The sequence below is a fragment of the Syngnathus acus genome, chromosome 12, assembly GCF_901709675.1.
Source record: "Syngnathus acus chromosome 12, fSynAcu1.2, whole genome shotgun sequence".
NCBI lineage: Eukaryota > Metazoa > Chordata > Actinopteri > Syngnathiformes > Syngnathidae > Syngnathus > Syngnathus acus.
This window is the reverse complement of record NC_051097.1, coordinates 9,048,037-9,075,974: the sequence shown is the minus strand read 5'-3', so window position 1 is coordinate 9,075,974 and position 27,938 is coordinate 9,048,037. Positions and strand designations below refer to the sequence as shown.

Sequence of the window (27,938 nt, the reverse complement as noted above, 5' to 3'; positions counted from 1 at the left end):
GTGTGGAATGAATGAACTGTGCATTTATTTATTATGGAGAAACCACTGTTGAATAAAACTTGTTCTTAATTAAACTGTGTCTTTTCTTTAGAGGCTAAAATCAAACGATTTATTGTAGTCATGATGATGATTCAGGGAGCCATTACAGACGAAACCTTTCATCAATCGATTAAACCAATTTTTTTTTTTTTTTTTACAGTGAGCATTTCCAAATACATGTCACAAATACTTCAGTATATTTACTTTTAATTGACCATACCAATTTGTTAGACACTGGGCCAATAACAAATATGACTACTTGCTCTATTACATGATTTTAAAAAAAGGTGTGGGTTGTGTAAAAATGAGAGCAGCTTGAAAATGCCAAAATAGCTTAAAAAAAGTATCAACATGAGGCACAAAAATGTGTTGGTTATTTTTTAGCTGCCTATATCACAGGAATTTTCATTAGCACATTCGCTAACCGTGCTAGCATTTTCCATCATCATAAGTTGTGTTCGTTTACAGACGCAAATATTTAGAATTTAATCTGTTTGCGGGTCACTCACTTTTGGACTTTTGTGTGCTCCAATTTGTTGCAACAGAATGAAATGCCAAAGGTCTTTATTCCAACTCCTTGATAACCAGGTTGAAGCCAATCTCTTGGTCCTTACAAGTTAAACAATTAAACACACTTCGACTGCGTCTTACTTGTATTTTCATTTTGTCATATTCGTACAAACTGGCTATTAAGGATATGGAATGAACGCCTCTTCGGCAAGTGGAAAGTAACGACAACAAACTAGTCACATACGGTACAGTTGAATGCACAACGATATGCAATAGTGTCTCCTAAACTCAACTCCTTGAAATGTGAGTCAAAGAAGCAAAGTCTGAAATGTACCATGAGGAATGTAGCACATGTAAACACCAACATGGACTCGCTGGGAGAAATGACCAATTTTGAAGTGGACCTTTTGCAATTAAGTCGCAAGTTCATGTAACAAAACAAAAACAAAACAAAAAGAGACAGTTGACATTAAAGGATAGCAATCCCCCGCTTGTCCACAGTTTTCACAAACTCACCTAAGTTTTGCCTTGGACTCTCACTGATGCAAAATTCACCTGTATATTGCTTTTGTGCCCTTTCCGAAAGGCCCTAAGAAGCCACAAGATGGCACCAAAGCTGACTAAATAGGAGTAGTTTATATCAGTAAAAAACGGATGACTGTGGTTTGCTGTATTATACTGCTCCCTGGTGGCCAAGAGGGGGATTACTGCAGATGACGCCATCCTGCCATTCATTCCCATCCATATCTGTTTGAAAAGCAACATGTGACTCGAGTTTGTTAGCAGTCCATTGTGGTCCTTGTGTATGTTGGTCCCTCGTCATCTGAAGACTCTTCATGTAACATAAAAAGTTTCCTCGCTCTGCTCAGTAACAGAGTCAAACGGCTACATTGTGGACTCAGCCACTTTGGGCAACGTCAGCTCTTACCGCCGATGCCCGTTGGCCCGGTCCGCCACACTCGGGCTCCAAAAAGGCCGTTTGCTCGGTGGCCATCCTAGTGAGAGGTGTGTCTCTCGCCTTTGAGCTCCTATCTGCGACGCGAGCGAGCGTGCGTTAAGACTTCTGCTCGGCCGGGGCGGGGGGCGGGGCCACGCTTTCCGGTTTGACAATCTGGTACATGATCAAGTACTCCGGGTAAGCCTGACAACAACAATGACACAAATCACTTAAACCGTGCGGTTTGCGATTCTTTTGTGTGAACTAACTTCCACGCACACACCTGCTCTCCTCTGTAGATGACGTACTCGGCGTAGGCCAGTCCGTTGACGCTGGGCCGCCCGATAACCGAGTGATGTCCGGGCGGCGCGTGTGCCATCTTCATGGCGCTGAATTGAAGAAAGGACTTACCCAGCGTCACTCTGCAGAACAACATCTGCCTGAAAGAAAACCGAGCGAGTTCAGAAGTGCGTCCTGCGCTGGAGGAACTCGCGGGAGATTGATCTACCTGTGACAAACGTAGCAGGAGCGATCTTTGTGGGTGGGACAACCCGTGCCGCCGCCGATGCCGTAAACGTACTGGTTGCTTTTGGAGGAGTTCTCGGCAAAGTAGATGCCGGCGCCGAACATGCCGCCGATGTAGGCGTGGCGCTCGTCGAAGCCTTTGTGGATGATGGCGTTGATGAAGGGAGAGCCTGTGAGGAGAAGATGATGATGATGATGCCTGTGTGCACGCCGCGGCTCATTTGATTCCTTTACCATGAAAAAGCATGCGCTCGTTGTGGTGGTTGTGGTTTTCGTCAACAATCTCCTTCTGCCTGTGCGAGTATCTCTCCCGTAACTTCTTGTTCACTACCTTCTGAATCTGCAAAAATATGAGCGTATTTCATTTAAGGGACTGGTACTGGCACGCCCGTCGGCTAATGAAGCCCCACGAGCGAGCGGCGTCACCTTGATGATGTTGTACTGGCTGAAGACGCCGCCGGCGTTGCCGCCGTCGCGGTGCTCTCTGATGGTGCTCTGCAGCTGAGGACAGGATGAGAAGACAACAAGAACGCTTTTTAAAAAGAAGAAAAACAACATGCTAATGAAATGCAAAGGCTTTTCTTTTTGTGTCTGAGCACCCTTGTGTTTTCCTTTAGAGACAAGATGTCTTTTGCATTTCTGATTCAAAGGAAGTGAGGTTTTCCCTTCAAAAGACTCACTCCATGGTGCCGCTGGTATTAATTAATAAAAACATGCTACGAGAATGCAAAATGAATGAAGTAATGCGGCACGACAGAGACAAAGCAAAGTCCACAAAAGCTTGGTTGGAAGACTTTGTATAACGCGCCACCCAAGTCACTCACCGCAATATTTTGAGTTTGCAATGTAGTTAGCACACAAGCTAACAATTAGCCTAGCTTCCACCACTGTACTATTATTTATAATGTGCTTACTTCTTCCTCCACCGACTGGAACTCCTTGTCGTCTGGGGCCAGGTCGATAAGCACGGTGCCCTGGCTGGAGCAGTGGAACGTCAGGTACGGGTTAGCACCTGCAAACACAGCACAGAACAAATAAATCAGATTTATATATATTATCTTCAACATGAACAAATTCCTGGAGCTAAATGGTGGCACACGTCTAAAGCACTTCAAATGAGCACCTGTAGGTGTTTGTCTCACCTTGCTGACCTCCCAGCAGCCGCTCGATGCCCTTGATGAGTTTGTGTCTGTGCCCGTAGGCGTTGATTCCGATCTCCTTTAGCTCCTCGTGGCCCATGTCTGCCAACACGTCCAGTGAGATCTGCAGACGAGAATTTTTTGTTTTCACGTATAAAGCTACAAACGCGTACAAACTAACATCTTAAATACACAACAGCGACATTATGCGAGTAGAATATCCGCTGTTAAATGTTAAGAGCAAGAGCTACGATTCAACCGAGTGACAATTTATTTTGTTTACAACAAGCAGGCACACAAAGAACTCATCGAAAGCAAGCGGTAGATAATTGGAGTCTCATTGTAGAGACAATGGCCGGCAAATATTCATGAGAGTCGGTTCAGCGCGGCGCGCGGGAAAGGTTAATGAATGCACGGCGGTCATGGAGCAACTGATCAAAGCGATAGCGGTGGAGTTTGCGAGTTTATTCAGCGGGAAAGCGGCGGGCGGGGAGGCGAGTGCACTCTCAATTTCAATTGCAACTTCAATCTACTCTCTTCTGGGGTCGTTGTCATCGATGTTTGCGGGATTGAAGCGGCGTGTGGCGAGAAAAACTCAAAAAGTCGGTCTGATGCGAAGACGGCGGTCTGAACAAAGTGAAAGATTGAATTGTATTTGGAGAGAACTTGCTAAATTGGTTCATCAGGATACATTGTAGGAGGCGCAACCCCCCCATTTCTTCGAGTGATGGGGAAGATGAAGCTTCAAATATGCTTCACGAACCAGTTGTATTATTCCGACTCCTCTAGATGGCACTATTCAAACTTTTTTCACGAGGTATTAAATGTTTGAGAACTACTAGAATAAACATGAGTTTGCCCTGAAATATTTGCATGTATTTGGTGTAAACAAGCTGTCAAGCAAGAATCAATGTGGTTTCGAAAGGCTACAAAATGAACAGCTACAGTGTGAGTGGTTGTTTATGTTGCGCAAAAAAAAAAAAGAAATCTCTTCTCTCTACACACAGACAACACTCTCCTCCATCTCACCGCTCGGAATATCAATGCAGACTTGCTTCCCTTTAGGGGAATTAGGAGAAACACACAGGCTGCATCTTGCATCCACTCCTGACTTTGCTGCTTGGACTTGAGCCAGCTGTCACTTTCAATTTGTCTTCTGCCTCTTTTTTTCCCCCCTTGGTCTGTCTGCTTCCTTCTCGCTCTCTCTTCATCTCCCTGCTTGCCTTCTCTTCAGATGCTGACAAGGCCTTCATTTTTTTTTTTCCTTCCCCGCTGCATTCCCTCCCTCAACCAGTTCTGCGTTACCTGTTCTCTCTGGAAGATTTCTCGGAGGTGTTCCAGTCCCAGACTCCTTAAGAACTGGTTGATGGTCATATCCAGTAGAGCTGGAAAAGTTGGGAGTGGTGTCAGAAACACAACGGATAAGCCCCTCCCCCTTTGCGCCACTTTATATACATACCCTCCCCTTCCTTCCTGTCCGAGCCGGATGCTCCGTCCGCCGTCCCGGTGGCCCCGCCCACCGTGATGTCCCCGAGGGGCGTGGACAGGTTATCGATGCTGCTGGCGGCCGACAGGCAAGATGATGGCGACGGCGAGGGAGAGATGACCACGCCCCCTGTGGCGCCTGCTGCTACTACACTGGCACTCACCTGGAAATGGGAATTGTGTGATTGACATGTGGCTATTTATTTCCAGAATATTTTTGTATTCAACAATGTGTATTCTAAAAAAATCTGAATAAAAAATCAAAACTGTGTGTTCTATTTTCAAGAAAATCTATTTTGAGTGTAACACTCAGTTGACATTTGCAGGTGCTAACGAGACAAAATGTCACATGCTAGCTCGGCAGAGTGCTGTCGAGGTACAAGCACGGACAGATTTGATCTTCTGCCAATACCTGTGCGACGTCAAATATGATTTCAAATCAATAAGTGTCTGTCTTATGATCAAAGATAACACGAACCACTGTGGCCTGTGGTTTCAGACAACTGGGCAAGGCGTCGGGTGGCATGGCATCGATCAGCAACGCTCTGATGTCATCGGCCTGCAACGAAAAGAAAAACTTTTAGGAGACCGGTCCTGGAACTTTTCTGACACTCATTGGAAATTGTGCTCAAGAACGTTTCATACTGTTGCCAAGTCCAGCGGCGTTTGTCCTTCCTGGTTCTTCATGGTGGGATCGGCCCCGTGGGCCAAAAGCAGAGCGCAGAGCTGCGTCCGCCCCTTCTGCGCCGCCTCGTGGAGCGGCGTAAAGGCCCATTTGTCGGTGGCGTTCACGCACGTGTTGTACTTGATGAGGAGGGCGGCGATGTCCACATGCTGGCACATACGACGGGCGAACATTAGAAGCGGCTCGGAAAAACAAAATCCTCTATCTGCAGCTACGAAATAATTGTAACTCCTTTGGCCAGAACTGGCTCATATTTTCCTGTGATTTGACGCTTTAACTTCACTGGCCATTACTGCTTTCTTCTCAGTCAAAAGTCAAGGGAGCGAGCTGTAATACAATCAGCGAAGAAGCTATAAAATGAACACAATATGCTTTGCTTCGGAGCGAGAATCTTGTGAATTATTAACTTCATCATAACGCTTCTATTCCCACCTCTCATTTTTTCCCACCGCTTTTCATTGTTCTTCCCACTCGTGCGTCTTGTCGCCAACTACGCAACGAAGCCCCCCCTCTGAGAAGCAGCGGGAGATGCTAAATCGAGTGTTTGTGTGTGTGTCTCTCCGACAACACGTGGTATGTTAGGTCCCCGGGGATAAAAGTGAGTCGTGTTGTTGTGCGTCTTACCCCGTACGAGGCGGCGTTGTGCAAAGGTATCAGACCGCCTTTGTCCTGCGCGTTCACGTCGGCTCCGTGCTCCAACAGATACTCGGCCACTTCCAGGTTGTTGTAGCCAGCTGGACGGCAGAGTGGGAGTTAAAGAGATTTGGTAAAGGCTAGCGACGACAAACAAATATTTTTGTAGCGGCAACTTTGGGGCTCCTCTGCAGGCTTCGTTTTCTCCAAACTTGTGTCTTCATTTCTATTTAGTCCATCGCAACTGTGCGCGCTTAAATTAAAACTTGATCTTGTCACACATGAAAATGCCAATGCGCCCAAATCAGGCCAACTTCAGATATCAAATGATAAGAACGCATCCAGATAAAAAGTCAATCCAGAATGTAATCTTCAAGGAGACGTCAGTACAAGAAAATGTCGCCTCGCTTAAGATTCTCCTCTCTTGCTCAGCATGTTTTAGTCAACATCGCTGAATTCATCAGCCCCAGCATGCATGAAATATGGATTTACAAGTGCGTGCGCCTCTGAGGCGATGTAACAGAGCGCTGCATTCCCAAGCCTACTTGGAGATTAGACATTGATTGTCTATGCGCGTCCCTGAGAGCATTTCTTCTAAAAGCTTTAGCCCAAAGGACAACGCTATCATTACCTTCCAGCGGCCACAACATTAGGTACACTGTTTACCTGCGAGATGCAAAGGGGTGGAGTTTCGTCCCTGCGTATCCCGACAGTTGATGTTGTCCGGGCTGCATAATTTCTGCACTCTGGCCAAGCAGCCCTTCTTGGCTGCATCCAGCAAGGCGGCATCGCCTCTCAGGAGGTCCTGGATGTCCGTGTCGCCGTCCTTCACCAGGTCCAGGGGTGTGTTTCCATCTCTGTTCTTTTTGCTGGGGTCTGCGCCGTGCTGTGGGTGGAATAGAAAATAAATGATATGAGTTGAGCAATAACATGAGGGCGAGGATTATCCGCAAGAGACGGGACAGAAGGCGGCACATTATCCGTGGATGGCGAGAGAAGACATTTCTCTCATTCCAAATGTCTCCTATATAATGCTTTTATGTTTTATTTATATGTGCACTTTGAAATCTGCTCATTAAATCTGATGTTATGGAACTACTCCCCTGGAGGGGATTCATGTCTGGCTGCCAAATGTGAATATTTTTTTTGTTTTCAGTTTGTTACAATATTTTCGGCCCACTTTGGACGAGGTGCTTTTATGCTAATTTAGTACGATATTGATCCTCCGTCCGGGGAATACATAAAGAGCTGCATTTAAAAAGCAGGCAGGGACGCAATCATGGATTTAACGATTGGTGGTGTCTGAGAAGAAAATAACATTGAAGTCATTTTAAAGAGGGCAAGAAAAATAATATGCTTTTTCATGGACACTTCTGTGACATTTTGCATAAGTGGCAATATGGAAAAATGCTACGACTGTAACATTTCGCTAACAGTAGTAGCATTTTCCAACTAGCGCGTTTGAATATATTTGCTAGTCAAACATTAGCAGCTCTTCTACTGACTGTATTTGAGTTCCAGACATGCAAAATAAGATTTCATAATTTTGGAACTTTTTCAGGTTTTGCAATAGTGTGACATCGCCGAATGCATTTCGAGCAGTGGACTCGCGGTGATGCAAGCGGATTTATTTCCGAGCACAACTTTTGCACCAAAAAAAAAAATCAGCACAAACAGGAGACAAAAGAAAACCCACTGCTGAACTCAGAGAGAGAACATCCAGAGTCAAGCGGATTAACACACAAGCTTTGGTCGTGTGAATGTGTGTGTATCCCGGGGCTTAAGGGAAATGAGGCAACTGATGTGTGTGTAAGAATGTCATTTGGGGAAAAAAAAAATCATGTGGTGAACTGCCACCACACTGGACATGATTCAATTTTATCGCTTATTTTTATTTATTTATTTTTTTTGACGTTGAAGGACAATGAAGTGTTTCCAAAACAACAAGTCTTGAGGCGCAACATTTCCTGTTGTGACACTTTTTCCATGTACTTGAAGTCTCTTGCTCTAATAATTTATGCAGCTCCATATGGCAGCGTTGCAGTGGTGATGTAAGCTTGTCTGGCGGTGATTATGAAAGCGACAAAAAAAATAAATAAAAGAAAAACACGAAAGAGAAACTGCGACACTTGTTTGCATTGCTCATTCGGACTGATTTGACTGCCAGGTATTACACAACCGTTTGCCCCCCGACTTGGATCAGGGAGCAGAAGCCAAACAGTGTGCCATTTGGAATGACATTTTTGAATTGATGAAATGTCAGAAATGGCACAGTGCGAAAGAAACGGCGAGGTGTCAAACTGATGACAGGTCCTCCTGTGCTTTTTTTATTTTATTTTGATTCACAATCTTGAACAGTTTGAGTGGCAGGGATCCAAATTGTTTTTTCTTTTTTAAATACCAAACTGGGACGGTTAAGAGAGAGAAAAAAAAAAATGGGTCACTTGAACAAAGAAGTGGCTTAGTAAATCCTAATCATTGTGTCATTTTAGTGTGTTAAGCTTTTAAATCTACCTTGAGCAGCAGTTTGCAGATCTCATATTTGCCCTTGGCGGCAGCTTCGTGCAGCGGTGAGAATTTCCACAGGTCGGCCACGTTGACCGAAGCGCCGTGTCTGACCAGCAGCTCGGCTACCTCGTAGTGACCGTACGAGCAGGCGTTATGGAGGGGAACGAGGCCGCTGCCGAAGGAGGAGACACGTTATTGAGCTTCTGTTCATTTGCGGCGATGATCGCATCAGGGTCAACGTCTGTAATGGTCACAGCGAAATGTCGGACCCTTTGTCCTTGGCGTGCACGTCGGCCCCGTGGTGAAGCAGGTACTCCACCACCTGCACTCTGTTGTAGCCGGCGGCAAAATGAAGCGGGGTGGAGTGTCGTCCTTCCAAGTCTCGGCAGTTCACGTTCTGAGCCGTGCACAGTGACTGCAGGGAGAGGAAAAAAATGATTCTATGTTAGAAATTAAAACACATCAGGATTTCAGCCCAGATCATAAACTGTGCTTTTATGGACAAAAAAAAAATGTGCTAAGAAATGAAATCATCTGACTACCTTGACAGTATCCAAGTCTCCGGCTTTAGCAGCTTCGAGAAGTCTGAAGTCCACATCGGAGTTTCTGACAGGGACGTTTTCTACAAAGATGAAGAGAAGAAAACGCATTTGGAAAATGTGACAGAATAATAATAATGGCGACCTTGGGGCTTATGTCCTTTTGGCATGTCAACAAAAGCACAAGGCGGCCGGCCTACCGTTGAGAATCTGCTGAACAGCCTCATTTCCCATCTGAGCAGCGGTGAAGCCCTGCAGCGACACCAGCGAGGCGTCCGCCCCGTATCCTAGCAACAGACGGCAGGTCTGCAAATGGCCTGCCAGCGCCGCACGGTGCAACGCTGTTTGACCCAGCGTGTCCAAAGCGTTCACCTGCCAAAAAATAAAAAATAAAGGTTGCGTCCCTTTATGAACATCCTCAGACATCTTTGTAAACGAGTGAGCACTAATGAACCGAATTCAAAATTTGTGGCTTCTATTTGAACAGAGCAATTTCATTCCATTGATATAAACAAAAGAAAAATGAAAATGTACCTTGGCGCCATGTTTCTGTAGCACCTCCATAATATCATTATGAGCGCGCTCCGCAGCCACATGTAGGGGTGTCATAAAACTGAGGAGGAGGAGAAGGTGTGAAAATCAATTGATCAAAAAAAAAAAAAAAAAACATTCTTTCATCAACTCATTTTTCTGCACTTACTCTTTATTCTTCTCATTAACGTTGGCTCCCTTTCTCAGTAACAACTCCGTCACCTGTCTCCTTTTAGGGTGGGGCGATGCGACTGCACAATGCTGAGAACACACGCACACATGAATATCCGTGCAAGTGCTATGAAGCTGAGCGCATGTCGTGCAATCGTTGCGTCTTACCAGCGCCGTTTCGTGTGTGTGAGGGTGTTTGAAGTTTATGATCTCCAATGCCAGGCTCCTCTTCGCCTTGGCCATGTCAGCTTCCCGAGCAGCTTGAAGCAGCGAATGGCCCTTAAACTCATCTACACGCAAAATGTCAACATGTCAGTGGAATAAAAAAAAAAAAAAAATTGACTTGCTGAGGGCTGCAAAAGAAAAAAGAAAAAGTTGTCCACTCACACGAGAGTCTCTCCTTGAGCTCAGGGGTGGGCGCCATGTCCACGGAGCTCTTGCTGTGACAGTTGAGCAGGGTGGGGTCGGCGCCGTGGCTCAGCAGCAGGGAGCAAACCTCAATCCGGTTTTTGGATGCCGCCTCGTGCAGCGGGGTGAACTGCCACAGGTCCATGGCGTTGACACAGGCGCCGTGCTGAAAGGAAATAAGGCGGGTTTTGAAGAATGTGAGATTTTTGTAAAGACTCATTTTGCTCATGTCACCTTTAGCAGCAGTTCAGTAACTTCATAGTGTCCGTAGGAGCAGGCGTTGTGTAGCGGCACCAGACCACTAAAACACACAAAAGGAAAATTGTGGAAATGTAATATGTAGTTTACAGCATTTGAAATATTGTGATATACATATATATTTTTTTTTTTAAATCACTGCAAAGTAAATACAGCAATCAGCAAAACATTTTTAAAATAAGCTGAGTCATCAAAGTAACCAAAAGGAATTAAAGGCTTTTTAAGTTCCATGACTTTCAGCATAGTTAACCAAATGTGAGCGGCTCTTAAAATTAATGTCGTCTGAGGGTGCTCATTAAAGAGCAGCAAAGTTTAAGCAAGCTCTCAAGTCGCACATGTCAAGGCTGGTCTTTATTTACTTTTGTCCGAATTTAATTTTAACTTCACGTGGCTGCTTTTTGCACTTACCCCTTGTCCTTGGCGTGAACATCTGCGCCGTGCTGTAGTAACAGTTGAACTATCCTCACCCGGTTGTATCCCGCCGCCAGGTGGAGCGGAGTGGACTAGGGAGGACACAAAGAGGGCAAGGTGAGCAGGGGGAGGAGGAGGCTCGGGCGTAAATAAGAGACAAATGTTAACCGCCATCTGTGCGTTGGCGCGGGACGGCTGGGGGGGATCCTGATTTGGGGAGCATCGCTCAGCCGAGTGTTTTGTCAAGTCACAACTCTGCAGTGAAGAAGCGATTGTTCCGCGCTTCGACCGGACTGCGGTGATAAAGAAGAGACTTTGGCCGTAAAAAGTGATGGAAAGCTGCGGTAATAAATGCTTTAAGAGGGCACACCCGACGAGACGCTTCAGTGTCTTGTCTTACTAAAAGTCATTCTTCCCCAAAGCTGGACAACGACCGGAAAAACTGAGGCGATGGGGAGAAAATAAAATCCAGGATTCATTCAAACTAAAAAAGTAACACTGAATGGCATTTGGCCATTTCGGATTTCTGTTGACTTCGAGCTGAGCAATATTCAGGCAGGGCTGAGGTTCCGTGCGAGTCGCGATGGAAGCAGGGCGTATTAGTCATCATCCTCATTGTAAATGCAGCGTCATTGCCAATGTGTGTGCGTGCGCGACCTTATTGGTAGACTAAGCATGTACAAATGTGTGTGAGATTGAATCAGATTCCGAGCGAGTACATCTTTCCGTGTTAGCTACCAGTAACGTGCATGTACTGTTGCATCATGTCAGTCAATCTTATGTTGGCGATATGTGATTCGAAGCGTATTAATCCGAAATGATACATTTTTATTCTCGTCGTAGCAACAGAATGTTAGTTATGCATGAAGTGGTTATTTAAGAGCGGGATTGCGCCGGTGTGTGTGTGTGTGTGTGCATGTGTGTTTAGTTTATATAAGCTTAGCATTTGTGCCACCACAATAATGAAGTTGGCAAGGTTAAGGTCAGCTTGGCTCATGCTGTTAACACAATTCCTCTGCATGCTGAGAACACATTATGCGCACTCATCTTGCAACGTCCAGAAAAGGGGATTTGTGAAACACCAAATAAAAATGGATGCTATGAGAGAATGTCAATAAGTTTTCGGAAGAGAGATTTGAAGAGATGATATTTTTCCGCCGGTCGCTACGATGCAAGACCCGATACGTTTTGAATTTGCGTCTTGGGACCGCGAGAGAACAAAGGCAATAAAAAGGACCCTTCGACTTGGTTGTTTTTAATCATCTAAAAGCTTTCGGGCGAGCAGTCAGGGTTGGAGGAAGACGAGGGAAATAAAGGCAACGGTAAGCGACAGCCGAGTTAAAAATGCTAATTGTTTTTGTTTTCCCCCCCCGCCCTTTCTGTTGCTGTTCATATTGTGAAGACTCACAGCAGCATCGAAAAGGAAGCGCGAGAATTCCAAGATGGTGGTTGGCAAAAATAATTAAACTGAGTGTTACTTCCTGCTCTGTTGCGCCGTGGCATTGTTCTTCCAGTTGCCAGAACGCCGCCATATGATGTACAGTGCGGTATGTTGGAGCGTGAACAATCACTGGGTCCATTTTATTTTGCCGTGGAAGTTGAGAGTACAATACATCATGGAGCCTGATGTCAGCAGAAATTCCAACAAACCAAACAATACTTCAAGGCCAATCAGAGCAACCGACTCAAACCAAAATGTGGCTTTTCTTTTTTCAAACCCTTTTCCAGAAAGTGACTGACAAGCAGAGAGCTTTTTCACGACAAAGAACAAAGAACCCTGTCAGTCGACGTGAGGCTCTTTGGGGAAATAGGCGCTCTTAAGAAGCCTTTAAACGTGTCTTCAAGCAGCACATTTTTTTCTTTGTCTACCTGGCTGTCAATCTGTAACTTTTTGTTTTTTGGGGGGAATTTCATTTGTCAGTGAGAGAGAACTCACAAAACGGAGGAGAATGACAAGTGTCACGTTATGGAGGAATTCTCACCGTAATTTGTGTTAGCAGTGGAAAGTAATCCCCATCAAACCGTTAATTCCCCCCCCCCCCCCCCCCCCCCCCCCCCTAAGACCATAACAAGGATAAAATGGTACTGGCGTGAAAATATATTCCATCTACTGTGCATGGCTGCTTTTAGTCGGAGCAATTTTAAAAATGCCGCACGGGGTCATTTTCGAACAGGCTTAGACTGGACCCATTCGGATTGCATGCTGAAGCTTGGCGGTTGTTGATTTCAGCGTCATTGAGCTTCAGATTCACTTAGTGGTCCGTTTTGTAGAATTTAATATAGCTGATGACCCCCCCGCACGTCCTGAAGGATGTCACGCAATTACAGGTGAGACGGTGATATGATGCAAGCGGGCTTTAGAAGAGCATTAAGAGGAGCGCTAAAGTAGCCGTAATTACAGACGAGTGCGCCTTGGGGCTGTTATGGCATCAATATGACATTCAGTAAAACGGCCCCCTCTGGCTGTTCCTCGAGGTTTGCCTAACAAGGTTCATAGCAAGAAAAAAATAAAAAATCGGGTGGGCAACCAAACAAAGCCGACTTTTATTTATTCTTTATATTGGCCGGTTTATTTGACTTTATTTGTCTTATTAAAGGTCAAGTGACATCAACAAAGCCTTTTTTTTTTTCTCAAGGTCCTTATTTTTGTTTACATATTTACATTTTTTAGAATGTTTCCATGTCGATATCTCAATATTAATTATTATAAATATAAAATGAAAAAATATTTTTGTTTATATATATATATATATTTTTTAGAATGTTTCAATGTCGATATCTCAATATTAATTAATATTATAAAATGAAAAAATATATACATTTCAGATGATCCCTGGCAGCCTGCTAAAGTTTACTGCTAATTGGCTCATTTGAAGCTATGGAGGCCCGGCAGCAAGCAAGAACACAGCAGGTGGATGGCCGTGTCACCCTAATGACTTTCCCGCCGCCGCCGCCGCTTTTGGTGTATTTTCGTCACGTGTGGCAAAGATTTGTTCTTACCTTGCGGCCGTCACTGGCGTGGCAGTTGACGTTAAGCGGTGTAAGCAGAGCCATTAGCTTCTCCTCGTTCCCGCTCCTGCGAACGTACACGGGCACACATTAGAGAGCATCCGCCACCGTGGAGGATTAGTGCTGTACCTCAGCGGGAGAGCACGGAGGGGTGCAGGGGGGGACAATGAGATAAGAAGCCTGAAGGACTGAAGGGAAGAATTTTCATTTGCAGACTTACATGATTTGCGCGTGTGTAAAAAAAAAAAAAAAAAAAAAGGCTGCTTCAGAAGACAAGCCTTGAAGAATGAAGATAATGTTCATGTTCCTGATGAATTTCCTGGTTTGTGGGCTTACTGCCCTGGCATTGGATAACCAGAGGGGAGAGTTGCCATGGCAACGACCAATCGAACTCGGATTCCTTAGACAGCTCTGAACGAAGAATCTGTCAGAAGTCAAGAAAATGACTGCTGTCTCGCTCGATTAACCTTGTCATTTTTTTTTTGGTGTCCTTATCCTTTCTGTTTCTATAATCTGAAAACCGACCTCCACCTTTCCACCAAGGATCATCTACTGTAATTTCCAATCACTCTCCTCTCATCGTCTGGAAACAAAAGGTATTAGCCAACCTCTTGCTTCTTTCGCTCAGTTACAACATCCTCCCGCCCCCACAAGAGAAATTCAAAACGTCCGATTCATCATTCATTCTAAATTTATCATATAGTGGTCATGATGATTTATTTAACCGCACAGCTATTTGGTCTGAGAATTAATATCAGACTGTACCACTGAGGAGGTATATAACACTTGTGCAGCGATGATACGTGGGCCGCCCAAAAAAAAAAAAACCTTATCCCATAAGCCATGTGTGGGAGTTACGTTGCCCAAACTATTTAAAGTAAAAAAAAAAAAAAAAGTTCCACTGAAAAACTATTAGAAATATATCAGCTGTGTGGATGACACCCTGAGACGACCTGCTGACCCCAGTCAGTTCAGTCAATGATGAGCGATATAAAACAGAAACAAAGGGGTGGGGGGGGTGCAATAAGCGGGATACCCGGGAAAAGGTGGCAAAAGAGGCAGAACACAAAATAAAACTAGCCGTGGATAAATTGGATACAAGATGGAGGGGCACAAACCAGAGAACAGCGGGGGAAGAAAGTACGACCTGGGTGAAGGGATGTGAGGGTGGGCGTCAAAGAGAGGAGAAAGAAGCCAGGATGCCATAAAGTTGGAGGAGGCGGAGAGGAGGAAGAGGAGAAAGGTGTTGGAGGAGGAGTGGAAATAAAAACAAAAGAGCGTCTGGTACTCACCTCGCTGCCTCCAGCAGCTCATCCTTCTTGTATTCACCTAGATGGTTACAGAAGATCATGGTGTCAGTCGACCGGTCGCTAACGCACAGACGCGGGTGAACATGCTAAGAACACGCACACAAAGACACACACACACACAAACAGGAAGGATCTATCTATCTCTGGAGAGAAGGCGCTTTTCTCAATCTCCCCCCCGGCTTTTTTGCGACTTCCACATTCCCGCTCAGTGCGCACCCCGCTGGCTCCGGTTGCCGTGACGATGCGTTGCCGGCAGCGACCACAGCGCGTTCATTGTTTAGGCGAGGAGCGGCCGGCTGACACACGCTCTGCCGCTATCCGTCCGTCCATCCCTCGCGTCCCCCTTCGTCGCCGGTATGGCTAACCGCCCTCGATTATCGCGCTCCATCATCCCCCCTTCGCAGGCGCCGTCTCCCTGCTTTTGTCTCAAACACCCCCCCCCCCCTCCCCTCGTGGGCTCTGGAGGCGCTGTTACCGTCAGGAAACACAACAGAGATAAACAAACCCCTCCCCCTACCTCGCTTACTCTCTCTCCAACCCGTGCGCGTTCGTAGCCATACCCCCCCCCCCTCCAGACGGTCAAAACATAATCGACATCTCATATGTGCAAGGGAATCTGCAGCAGCACTTGCTTCATTTGTATGTGAAGCAAATGGCTCGCCCGCTCTGGCTGACTATTACATTATGCATTGGCAGCAATTAGAAATGAACTGAGAGCACTAAAAGGCATGAGCATAAATTGGGGATTTGAGAGGAATGAGCTAAATAGAAGCCACAAATATATATGGAAAGGACGCAATAACAAAAACAAAAAAAAAAAAGGGCAGATTGAGTAAAAGATTCAATATAAACTTTTGAAATGAACAGTAGAAACTGCTGAAACTCGACCCGGATGATCAAATCGGAATTTCACGCATTTGATGAGAATCCAAGCCTGAAAACAACTATAAACTTATTTTTTTAATCACAGTGACAGCGCCACCTACTGGTTAAAGGAAACATTTTCTCATCCTAGATTTTTTTTTTTTTTAATGAACTTTTTGATGATCTTAATTTCCACCAGTCAGAGGCACCGACATCTAAATTTTACATGCTAACAATTTCAAACTGGACCTTAACTCGAGTGACCTTTTTGAAACACTGCCTCAAGGAAACAATCTCCTGCATCTTTGCAGAACAAAGTACAAAACTGAAAAAGCGAATTAAAGAGACGCAAATGTGATGGAGATGCCAACGAGGAGGATGAGCTTTATGTAGTAGACGGACGGGCGGAGTAAGGTGGAAAGCAGAGGCGCGAGGTTACCGAGAAGGGAAAGAGGGAGGTGGGAGGGGAACAAAGGATTTGCAGATGAAAGAGAGAAGAGATGATTAGTGATCTGGAAGCTGACATGCATGGATTTGACACAGTATAATTGGTGTTAGCCCGGCGAGGGCGGAACACTGTGACGGGGAGAAAGGGGAAGCCAGAGAAGAAATTGAAAAGCTATGAATACAAAAAAGGAAATGAACGGAGAGAACGAGATCAAGAAAGTCAATGAGATGACATCGTTTGGAAGCCATTTGTACATCACATTCGCTGACTTTAGCCTTTGACTCGAAAAGCCGTCAATGGGAGGGAATGAGTTTGAACTGAACATAAAGCTGAAGTACGAACAGGAAGCTTATTTTGTTTTACAATATGAATGGCAAAAGGTGGATAATATGAAAAACTTTTTCCTAACATCACATATTAGCAGATTTCGCATTAGCGTTGAGATGCTAATTGAATTTGCTTTCATTTTTTCCATTTTGGTGTGCGCGAAATTAGCCGCTGCTTTTTCCTCCCGTTTTGATTTAGTCCATTAATCAAATCCTGTCAGCCTACTGCAGAGTGGCCGCTTGCCTTCAGTGACTCACAGGGGTGTTGCGGAGCCGAGCATCCATGTGGAAAACGAGGCAATTTCAGCCGCGAGGAATGCGCTGAAATGGGAAGTGAGGCGACGTGGACAAGCGGCATCTTCACATACGCGGCTTTGCTTCGCAGGTATTTCATCATGTCTTGGATTAAAAAGGCAACAAATCAGAATAATGTATTGATCCTGAGGCGCGAGCGCCGGAGTGAGCGTGAACGGAAACGAGGTCCGACGCATTCATCATTGGAGACTAATCGAATAGCGGTCACTATGATAATTAATGAGCGTGTCACTGATTAGGTGAAGAAGGATGCAAGTAGGAATTCACTTTTGCTACTATTGTTGTTATCCGATTGACGACTTTGCATTTCATCTTGATGACATCATCCACCTTTGGCTCTTGACTATATATTCGGCAGTTCCTGTTATCCCAAAGCGCACATCTCCACGCTGCATCTCAATAATCCAAAAAGTCTGACTTCTTAGCCCTTGGTGCCCTACAGATGCAAATGTCCTCCAAGCTCTTATCTCTCCTGGCTCATGAAGTATTCATTACAGCCCGTTAGTTTGCTTCGCAGTTCAGAAAACAAGACCTGACTTTTTTTAATAATGCCACTTAACTCGTCTGTGCCCTGGTGAAAAATAAACTTTTTTTTTTTTTTTTTTTTTTTTTTTAAAATCACAATGAAAATAATGATCAGCGGATACGACTGCTTAAGTGGGATAAGTAAATTAAAAAATCCCAAATAAAAATGAACGTTTGTTGTCTGGACCTATGAGGATGGTGTGACCTTTAATCTTCAAGTCTACCAGTACCGGAATGTTCCAAATGTCACACCGTTATTGCCTTACACTTTCTGACCTAAAACTGAGCAACACAAAGGCCTTCCCAATAGTCCAGCCCTAAAAAGTCCTTTACATTTGAAGTAGTCCAATTTCACTGCTAATCCCCTCATTTAAATTTATTTATAGATTATAATTATAAATTTATTCTAAAGACCAAAAAAAAAAAAAAAAGACTATAATGTGAGCAGAGCAGAACCGGTAATGTACTTCTGGTGTCCACAGTGAAGAATTGATCTGGGAGACCCTGAAGAAGCTCGTCCACGAATACCAATCAGAGGTAATTAATATCGTTAATGGACTGTCTTTGCTCGTGTGTTTGTCTGCTTTATTGCTTCCATTCCAGAGGCTTGTTCAAGAGGAGTAAATCTTCATTCATGATGCTGAGATTAACGTGGCTAAAATGAGATTTCCGCCGTGAATTGAGAAGCAAACATTTAAGCATTCCACAGCCCATGTATGATATGGTTTTATTTTATTTGGATCAATTCTTGCAATATCATTTTTTTGTATTTATTTACATTCATTTGATATATTTTTTGTATTTATTTATATTAATTTTTTGTATCTATTTATATTCATTTTGTATTTAATTTTTGTATTTATCTTCTAAAAGGGCTGCAAATCTCATCCTTTAGTGGCAGCTAATGTGTTCCTGCATACTCGAGAGACTATTTACAGGAGAAGTCGTGCAAAATAAACAAATAAAACTCGGCTGCAGACTTGTTTTACTGAACTGCAACAGGGAGGACTTCAATTGTGAGTTCAATGCATCGCTAATAAGCTTTGCTCCCCAAACTTTATATCCCCTCATTTGCTTTGTGAAAGAGAGCGCTTGCCTCAAGGTGCTTTAGAACTTCTCGTAACAAAAACTGCCGACGTATTCCCGACAAATGGAGCAGAGCGGTTTGAATTTGGGGGGGTAGCAAATATTTTGACAAAGATGTCTGTTCAGCCTTACAAATGAAATTGCTTTCCGCTTTCTTAATGATCAGCTTTTAGGAAAGTCGTTAAAAACACCCCGTCTTTGCATTCGAGTCGCGAGTGTGTCATTTGGCGACGCGCTTTAGTTGTGACAGAGCCATCGAGCTAATTTATGGGTCAATATAAGCTGTCCTCACCACTGACAGAAGCTGAAAGCTGTCTGTGCTAGCCTGCGGCAGAGATGAAAACCTCTAAATCACAAAAGGTAGAACATAAAAGACAGGGAGGGGAGGGGTGGAGGGGGAAAAAAAAAAATCTTGCGCAGTTTGTCACTGTAGAAACTTGTATAGTGGTGACAAAGTCTGCACACCCCTGTAAGAAAAATAATTTCAAGTTTTTTGTAATGTGACTTTAAAAAAAAAAAGTATCAATATGGACACTGTCGCAACACCTTTGACCTTTTATGTCAGCACTCGAGTCTTTTGGGGCAGGAGTCTATCAGCGCCATCTTGGCGTAGCAAAATTGCTTTAGAAATTCATGTCCCCGTCTCCTTTGAGAAATAAGCTCCCTCGGTTTAAGATGTCACGACAAGAATGTCAGGGGAAAAACAAATTAGAACATCTGAACTTTACTTGGGGTGAATCAGAAGCTCATTAAATAGTGGGTACCACTTGAGTTTCAATTTGATCGGTTCATCCTGAATGCAACAGTTTTAAAAGGGTGTGCACACTTGTGCAACCACATTGTCTGAGCTGTTTCATTTTTACATTTAAATTGATTAGAAAGGTAAATATTTTTTTTTAATCTGCCAGTACGGTCTGATTGGTTCGAATATAAATTTGCTACCCATCTGCTTCTTTTGAAAATTGGAATATTCGTCACTGGATTAACCAACACAGCACAGCAGAAGACGGTGGATTTACCAACATCATTAAAACTTCCCATCGATCGGGCTCATAAAAAAAAAAAAAAAAGGAAATTAGCTCAGTTGGTCGTAACTATTCCAAGAACAACTTTAGTACCGGCCAGTCAAGAACTGAAAAGATGCTGAGAATGCAGCCATGATAAAGTGAGGGTTGCAACACTGACACCTTCAGGTTCGTGCGAGGTCTGCATCTGAGGAAATGGACCGAGGAATGTTTACTAACGATCAGACTATGTTGACTTCTTTCACCACAATGACCAGCTCCGACTGTGAATTACGGAGGTGCTAGCGTCATGCTGCGCGGCTAACCGGGCTGCCAGTAGAACTGCAACATCACCACAAAGAGAATAAAATAATGAAGGGCGACCTCAAAAGTCTTGTCGAAAAGTCTGTTCTACGCGCTACGTTTTTTTTTTTTTTTTTTTTCTAGTTCAAATTGACAGCAAGTCAAACTGTGGCTCGCTTAGCGAATGTTTTACCCTGCGCGGTGGACTTCGCTTTGAATCTTGGCGGCGACGAATTCAATTCAAGGCTCTCAAAGCGGGCGTCACTGTGTCAACGGTGAGTGCCCACCTCGACTTGTTGCCATGACGACGAGGAGCCAAAATTCACCGCTGGCCCTCGAGGTATTTATGCGTTTTGAAAATTAGATAAGAGAAGAAAGAGTGGATGGTGGCTGTGGTTTATAAAAAAAATAAAAATAAAAAATAAAAGCGCATCTTGGGAAGTCGGTGTTACAAAGCCTGCTGGAGGTGAATGAGTCACTTGAATAAGTCGAGCTGGAAAACATTAGCCGGTTAAAATAAAGTGCAACTGGAGTTGAGTCCCCGCAATCATCTTTTTGTGTTTGATAAAAACGACTGACTGTGTGGACGTGCTGATGCGTGAGCCATTTCATGGTGGTTTTCAATTAACAGATTTGCTGAGAGTATTTCGTTCAATTTCTCACACTGTTCAAACATATCCCGGGGGGGGGCGCAAAATTTACTCTGGTCGTGGCGATCGACAGTAAGTCGTGAGAGATTTTTTTTTTTTTTGGGCACACGTGCTTCTTCTGGAAGTATTGTGTCTTACAATTTGGCGCTCAATTATATTCACAGTAGGCAAAACAAAAATCTGGAGACTAAGTAATAGGTCCAATTAAATCTCCATTTCTGCAAGGTGTATAATGCATGTTGGTCCTGTGACATGGCTTAATGAGTCCTCATTAAGAATAGTCATTACAGTGCCCAAGGTAAATTGCCTTGCCTTGAAAAGGGTCGATTACAGTTCTCTCTCGTTTATGTAAATGAATCGCTTTTTCAGATTATAGAGGCTTGGATGCAGCCAGATGGAGTCTGTAGTATTTTCCTTTTTTTTTTTTTTTAAAAATAAACCACGGTTCAGTGGGTCACTGATGAGCTACGACCTTTGTCTGCCTCACTGTAAGCTAGAAGACTCATAAATAAATGCAAAGTGCGAAAGCAGCGAATGTGCGCAGAATCTAATTTCACTGGGAGTCTCACCACAAGGAATATAGCCAAGGAAATATTAATGTTGCAGCCCCCCCCAACTAGAATTCACGTCTGGCTTTGGTCAAGTGTGTCTGCTGCAGTCCCCTCAAGATTTTGACAACGCCGTGTATCAAAATTGATCTCATTAAGCAGGGAGCCCGACGAGGGGAATTGATGATGCAAGCCGGTGTTAACATTGAGGTGAGGGAGACAAAATTGATACGGCGCCCCTGAATTCGTTTCCAGGGTGATAAAAGTGAGGAAGTGAAGAGAGAATTTGAAATGAACACGTCTTTGCCGATTCTCTGTCATCCAGGTCATGGGAGTTCACTTCAGAGCTGGCGAAGCCTTTCGGATTAAAGGTGAAACGACTTTAAAGGCCAACAAGTCTACTTTCATCTATTCGACGATTCTAGGTTTGTGTTTTGAAAATAAAACGTGGTACGGTTAAACAACAACAGGAACAAGAAAATGAATTCTTAAAAGTAAACGCTGAACAAAAAATGCAAATGTGTACTTCACTGAAATTTGGCATTTTGGCCTGCTCATAAACAAGGAAGGAAAATTTGGTGACGCATTCAGGACACTCAAACCTTTGAAATAATTTTTTTTAGAGCTTTTAAAAACAGATGAATCTGTTGAATATTTTGCCAGTTAATCAAATTAACAAAACATGTTCGTGTTTTTGTCCATAACGTATAACGGACAAAAATGTCGATCATTGTTTCCCAAAGTAAAAACTGATTTTATTTTGACTCGACACAAAGAAGCTAAATCGATTAATCGTCACACCAATCGATTGTTCATTTTTTTATATCTGGGTGTATAAAACCACTTTTTTGGCCGAGTTCTCTAGGAAAAGAAATTGTCCACAAGAATGGACATTGGCTTCTGGTCATGTACAACATGAGAAGAACACAATTCAACATAGAAGTTCAAGTGGCACCGACCTGTGAGCACAGCCTTGGCGGAGGGTTCAGCCAGGTCCAAAGCCGATTTTCCGTCCGTGTTGCGGATGTTTGGGTCGGCTCCGTGCTGCAGTAGAACTGTGCAACAACAGGGCAGACACAGACAGTAGCTCAGCTCCTGGACCGACATGCAAACTCCCTGACACACGCTCCGACCCAGTCCTCCCCCTGAACCGTATCCGAACACGGCTCTCCCCGGACCGCCCCGCTGCTCCCGAACTCTCCCCGCCGCTTCGCATCTCTCCCCTCCTCTGTTGCTAGCGCTGCTCCCTCGCCTGCCCCCGGCTGGCCCCGTCCTGCGAGCCATGCCGCCTATGTAAACAGACATGCCGCCGCAAGAGCGGCGAGGGCAAGGCTACGGCACGCCGCCACGCAAACGACGGACCAAACAACGCGGCTAGGTGACCGCCTCCAGAACGCATCGCACTCGCGGGGACCAGGGGGGAGAGGAAGGAAACTAAAACAAAAAAAAAAAAAACGGCGCGCAGCTACAACTAATCGAGGTGGCGGCGGTGATGAGGCAGCGCGAGTGGAGAGACTCTGGCTCTCGCTGGCGGTGTGAGAGATGCAGCGGAGAAAAAGATGAAAGAGGTGGGGTGGGGGTGGGGTGGGGTGGGGGGTGCAAGTCAGAGGATGGGAGAGAAGACTGGAGAGAGAGAGCAAAACAAGCCCAAGAGTTGTTTGGCTAAGGGGATGCATGTCCAAGATGATTTTCAGAATGTAACTACCAATGGAAGCATTAGGATAGCAATTTACAAATGGAATACAAATAAAATGGCATTGTGCCCATTGTGATGAATTTTTTTAAGATTAACACGAGTTGTAACGGAGCCAATGTATAGAATCAAATATGTCGGGGTCTGCAACCGTGATGCAAAACGTAAGATCAAGCTCCTTGAATCGAAGATGTCACAAAATGGTCGAGATGCCTAATTTGGATTTTCAAAATGAAAATAGGCCTGTAAAGTCACATTGATTAATTTCATGTATAATTTGTTTTTGTTTTTTTAAGCCGCAAGCTAGGCTGCAAACTTTGTAACGCATCACATTCATTATTCTTCACGGCAGAACGCTAAGAAGTTTGATGCCAGAAGTGGCGATGAAAGCTGTCAACACACTTTCCTCATTCCTTGCCCGACTTTCTGCAGTGGTTGTTTACTCGGAGTCAGTTTAGTGCGTCATTAAATGTGTCAGGGTTTTAAATTGCATGTTGAGCACGTTGCTATAATTAACGGCTCGCTAAATGTTCTTCGGCAGCGTGCCGACATCATCGGAGGGGTTGCAAAACATTTGACGGCTGCTTCCTACGGGCGTGAAAAGGATGATTGGGGAATTTATCTGCAACAATGGGACTCATGAAAGAAACCCATCACTCGAGAAATGTTTGTTGACTTCATGCCTGAAGCCATGTACAAAGCACAAGAGTCGCCTCGTTTCCATTAATGCTGTAGCGATAGCAGAGGGAAAGAAAATGAGAAATCAGGAAGTCTTAATATGGGCGTACCAACTAACTGTGCTAGCCAGCCAACGTGCTAATCTTTACGACACTGAAGCGAATTCATGAAAATCGAATTAAAATGAATGATTTAAGTTCTAACCAATTTATTTGGGTGCTTTAACTTCCATCGTTACATTTAATCTCCGAAAATTTGGCGCATTAGCAAAGAGCAGCCACTCCTGGCTCTGCTCCTTGTCGTCATGGTAACAAAAGCCATTGACGCTATTGTCCCAGTCTCAACCATTAAGAAATAACATGATGAATAACATATGTGTGAAGGCCTTCGCCTTCACACAAATATCAATCCATTTTCAACCGATTAAATGGTCAATCCGATTGTGATGACTTGGTGAGGCAATATTTGCACGCGGCATTCCGATCGACTAACGATGCTTTCGCTTCATAAATGACATTTATAATCTTAAAAAGCTGAGCTCGGTATTTCGCCACAGCGCTAAAGTCGATATCGCCACTGCTCGGGGCCTCAGCCGCTTGCCGCTGTTGTGACTGCTGAGAAGCTCCCAAAGCGTGCAGCCTTTGACAAGCGTGCATGCCAAACCAGTACACACACACACACACACACACATGCCAACTTATCAAGCTCAGCTGCAGCAAAGAAGCATCCAGGCATGCATGTGTGTGTGTTTTCCTCTGCCCAGCCACTGACGCACACCGATCCGACACCCACTCACCTCTCGACAAAAAATATAATTTTGGCTCATCCCCACTCAAACACACATTGATACCCGCAGAACATTGGCTGCATCCGCAGTGATGCATCAATCATAAAGTCCAACCATCTATTTTCTATTGTGCTTGTCCTCATTATATTTGCTGGAGACTATCCCAGCAGACACGTCTGGGTCCCTTTATAAAGATTTTAGTAAATCAGCTAAAAAGAAAAACCACACATTTTGCTAGCAGCGATATCACAACCCGAATGAAAGAAAAATCATTTGTGAGTCATACTTGAGGTTTTCCCAATATCTTTTTCTGACAAATGTGACCTTGCTCTTGACGAGCTGCTGGGCTAAGGAGATTAATTCCACGCTCAAGTTGTCTGAACCTCGCAGAGGAGGGCAGACAGTCCGTCAGAAGACTCCAAAGTTGATTTGGACGTCAGCGCGCCGCCAAATCTCTAACCTGGCACTATGACATTTTGGCAGCAGCTCTGCTCAGAATAAAATCAAGACATGGGGAAAAAAAAGATAATCTTGCAACTATGGATTATGTGTATCTCAAAAAATCTTTTCACATTGAAATGAACGAAATTCACATTCATTCGTTCCAGGCTTTGATTTACGTTTCTGATAACACTCTACAACAGGGGTGTCAAACTTTTTTTCGCGGGCCGCATTGTAGTCATAGCTTCTTTCGGAGGGCCATTATGACTAACCCTAACCCCAACACTTACCCTAACCCCAACACTAAATCTAACCCCAACCGTAACCCCAACCCCTAACCCCAACCCCGGGCCTTGAGTTTGACACCTGTGCTCTACAATATCTAACGGTATTAGTTATTTTTGTAAAGGATAAAAAAATATATGCGTGGGAGTATAGTTATACTGTCTGTCTACATGCGTTACTCCACCATCTGTGTTTAAATGCCCATTCCAGCTCACCAGTGTCCCAAATAAAAGCATGCGCAATAGAAAATGGATAGACTTCATAAAATCTAAGTCTCACAATTTTTTTGGTGAGACAAACTTTATGTATGACGTCATTATATCGCCTAAGACGATAGTTTGGAAAACAGCACAGGATTAATTATGCGTTTTTTTAATTTGCCTTCCTGCAGCACTTGCTCTACAAGAACCAGCTGCAACAAAAGCGAGATGAGAACTAAGCACTCTCATTCAATGCTGTAAAACTCCAGAGGCACGGTGTTTTTGTTTTTTGTTTCTCTTTTACAGAGGTTAATACACTTGTGATGCGAATATTACAGAGATCACTGAACACGTTTACCTTGTTGTACACTTGAAATACCATTGCAATCATTGACTGCACTTAAATACTTATCATGCAATATAAAAAAAAGCTTCTACTCCCCCCCCCCCCAAGACTGAAGGCAGTCGGGCTTGCTCTGCATTCAACTCAGCCTTGCCGGTGCTCGGAGAGTCAGGGCCAGACAGTCTACCGATGTTATTGCCCCAAATGGCAGCGGGACCAAGGTGACACAAAGCACCATTTGCGATGACGAAAACGTATCAAGCTGTTTATATTACGATCCTAAATACAATCTCGCGCAGCTTCAAAGTGCAATGTTGCCACGCTCTGTAATAAACGGTGGTGCAATAATTGCCAATTATGCCTTACTTGCATCTATTTTTTACTGGAAAAAAAATAATAGCTCGCAGCATGCGGCTCATTGCAGATGATTACTGTGTGCTTCCACTTCTGAGCATAAACAGGATATAAAAGGCATACAATCATGAGTCGTTTTTATCAATGGCGCACAAATGAAGATAAATGGACTTTGCTTGCTTTCTGGTCTCTACGTCGTCTTTCAATCAAACTTTTCAAAACATGGGACTTCCCTTACCTATGCAGACGTCGATCTTGCCCTTGATTGCGGCCTCGTGTAAAGGCGTGTAGTTCCAGTTGTCCCGGGCATTCGGCTCAGCGCCCTGACACAGCAGCAAGGACACCACCTGAGCGCAACACAGGATTCTTTACTCACCATTACCAGGTAAATGCAAGAAATGGAGAAACCAGCTCCCCCAAAAGGTGTTTTATGCCCTCTGGAGGACACACGTGGTATTGCAAGACACCACTGTAGCTCCTTTGTCGTATCATGAAATCCAAGCAAAAAATGTTTGGCTACAAGCGGCAAAGACAGTGGCTGGATTTTTATTTTAAATAACTAAAAATATTTTCATGTGAATCAGAAAAAATGACAAATGTATCAGTTCTCACCTCGGAGTGGCCAAAGGAGCATGCATTGTGTAGTGGTATCAGGCCACCGTCATCCCTGGCGTGGACATTGGCACCGGTCTGAAGCAGGTGGTCAACCACATCTTTCCGCCCAAAACCTGTCAAGACGTGAGGGAATGCAGAAAGTATTTGTGCTCAATCTGAAAAAGTTGTATTGGAGCATAACTAGATGGATATGTATGTACTACACGGTGGACCCCCCACTATTCCGGACCGGGCCGCAAAAAGCGAAGATCTGCATGTCGTTGACACCCACTATAATGGCATTGAGGGGGGAAATTGATGAAAACCTTTTCCACAAAAAAAAATGCATTTTGGGGTAAAAAGCGAGAGTTATTGTGCTGACAAGGTCTTTGCGTCGTTCTCCTACCAATTTGACCCAAATTTGGCAAATGTCATGGCGATTACCTGCAGCAAAGTGCAAGGGTGTAGATTTGCGTCCAGCCATATCTTTAGCGTTCACATTCGCTGTGTCCACCAGCTTTTTCACCCTCACAACGTCTCCATTCCGACACGCTTCGAACAGCTCCCTGAACGCTCCGTTCGGACCGGCGAGGCCATAGGCACCGCTGCCCGCGTTACCGTCACCCGTGTCGGGCGTCGATGCTGCACTCGTCCCGCTGCCCTCCGTGGTGGTCGGCGAGCTAGCAATGCTGCTAGCGCCGCTGTTGAGGGCCAAAGCTGGGGTGCTGCTTGTTGTTGTTGTGGGTGAGGCCGGGGAAACTTCACCATCCGCGGCAGCTTCGCGAGGGAGAAGCACGGCATCGTCAGACGGGGTCGGAGGCGAGCCCGATGGGGTGATCGGGAGTGAGGAGGTTCGGGGTGGGGAAGAAAGAAACTGAGGGGAGCGACGAGGCGTCGCCATTTTCACAACACAACAATCCCCTGTAGCAACAAACGCCGATGACAACTTCCTGTTGAGGGAACCCAAACTTCCGGTTGTTGTTTTTTTTTAAGAGAAACACACAAAACTACAGTAACGTAACGTTCTAAAATTAATATTGGGTGATTTAAAAAAAAAAAAAGAAAAAAAGCAACCAAGTAAGTCAAAGGCTGCTTAAATAATTTATTAGATGAAATTGTCAAATTGCAACAAAAACAAATACTGCCCTCCAGTGGCCATAGTGGTTGTTACAGCGTAACAGTTTATTAATTCTTTTGTCATTCGTATTTGACACGGTTGTTTGTAACACTATTCTGTGGTGTCAGATTTATAGTATAAATTTTCACTATGCAGTTACTTTAATATATTCACATTGTTTCTATTTTGTGTTTTATTATAAATTAATTTGGAAATGCTGGACAGAGAGAAAAGAACAAAAACAACAAAAGCCAACTGAATGTGCCATGTATCACCAAG

The 27,938-nt window shown here is 44.4% G+C and overlaps 1 protein-coding gene and 1 long non-coding RNA gene across 4 annotated transcripts; one reads left to right on the top strand and one right to left on the bottom strand.

Moving 5' to 3' along the window:
* Nucleotides 1–203: 203 nt before the first annotated feature.
* Nucleotides 204–27,487, bottom strand: LOC119131331 (poly [ADP-ribose] polymerase tankyrase-1). Of its 2 annotated transcripts, XM_037265672.1 has the most exons (29): nt 26,987–27,487; nt 26,561–26,676; nt 26,187–26,295; nt 22,127–22,222; nt 15,081–15,117; nt 13,780–13,855; nt 10,777–10,871; nt 10,345–10,411; nt 10,090–10,276; nt 9,871–9,992; nt 9,701–9,792; nt 9,535–9,613; nt 9,201–9,372; nt 9,004–9,083; nt 8,731–8,876; nt 8,468–8,633; nt 6,620–6,839; nt 5,945–6,054; nt 5,281–5,469; nt 5,114–5,194; nt 4,610–4,799; nt 4,456–4,535; nt 3,154–3,274; nt 2,926–3,023; nt 2,438–2,512; nt 2,246–2,351; nt 1,995–2,181; nt 1,770–1,926; nt 204–1,690 (listed from the first exon to the last, which is right to left on the bottom strand). In XM_037265672.1, the coding sequence occupies exons 1-29, from the start codon at nt 27,441–27,443 to the stop codon at nt 1,604–1,606; spliced, it is 3,798 nt and encodes a 1,265-aa protein (XP_037121567.1). In that variant the 5' UTR covers nt 27,444–27,487; the 3' UTR covers nt 204–1,603. The 2 variants fall into 2 exon arrangements, with proteins under 2 accessions (XP_037121567.1, XP_037121568.1); XM_037265673.1 differs by lacking the exons at nt 22,127–22,222; nt 26,187–26,295; nt 26,561–26,676; nt 26,987–27,487 and adding an exon at nt 15,315–15,517.
* LOC119131337 lies at nt 20,144–26,180 on the top strand. Of its 2 annotated transcripts, none has more exons than XR_005099640.1 (3): nt 20,144–20,309; nt 21,493–21,538; nt 25,706–26,180. It is a non-coding gene; the product is annotated as an uncharacterized LOC119131337 (long non-coding RNA). The 2 variants fall into 2 exon arrangements; XR_005099639.1 differs by lacking the exon at nt 25,706–26,180 and adding an exon at nt 25,443–25,695.
* Nucleotides 27,488–27,938: the final 451 nt, after the last annotated feature.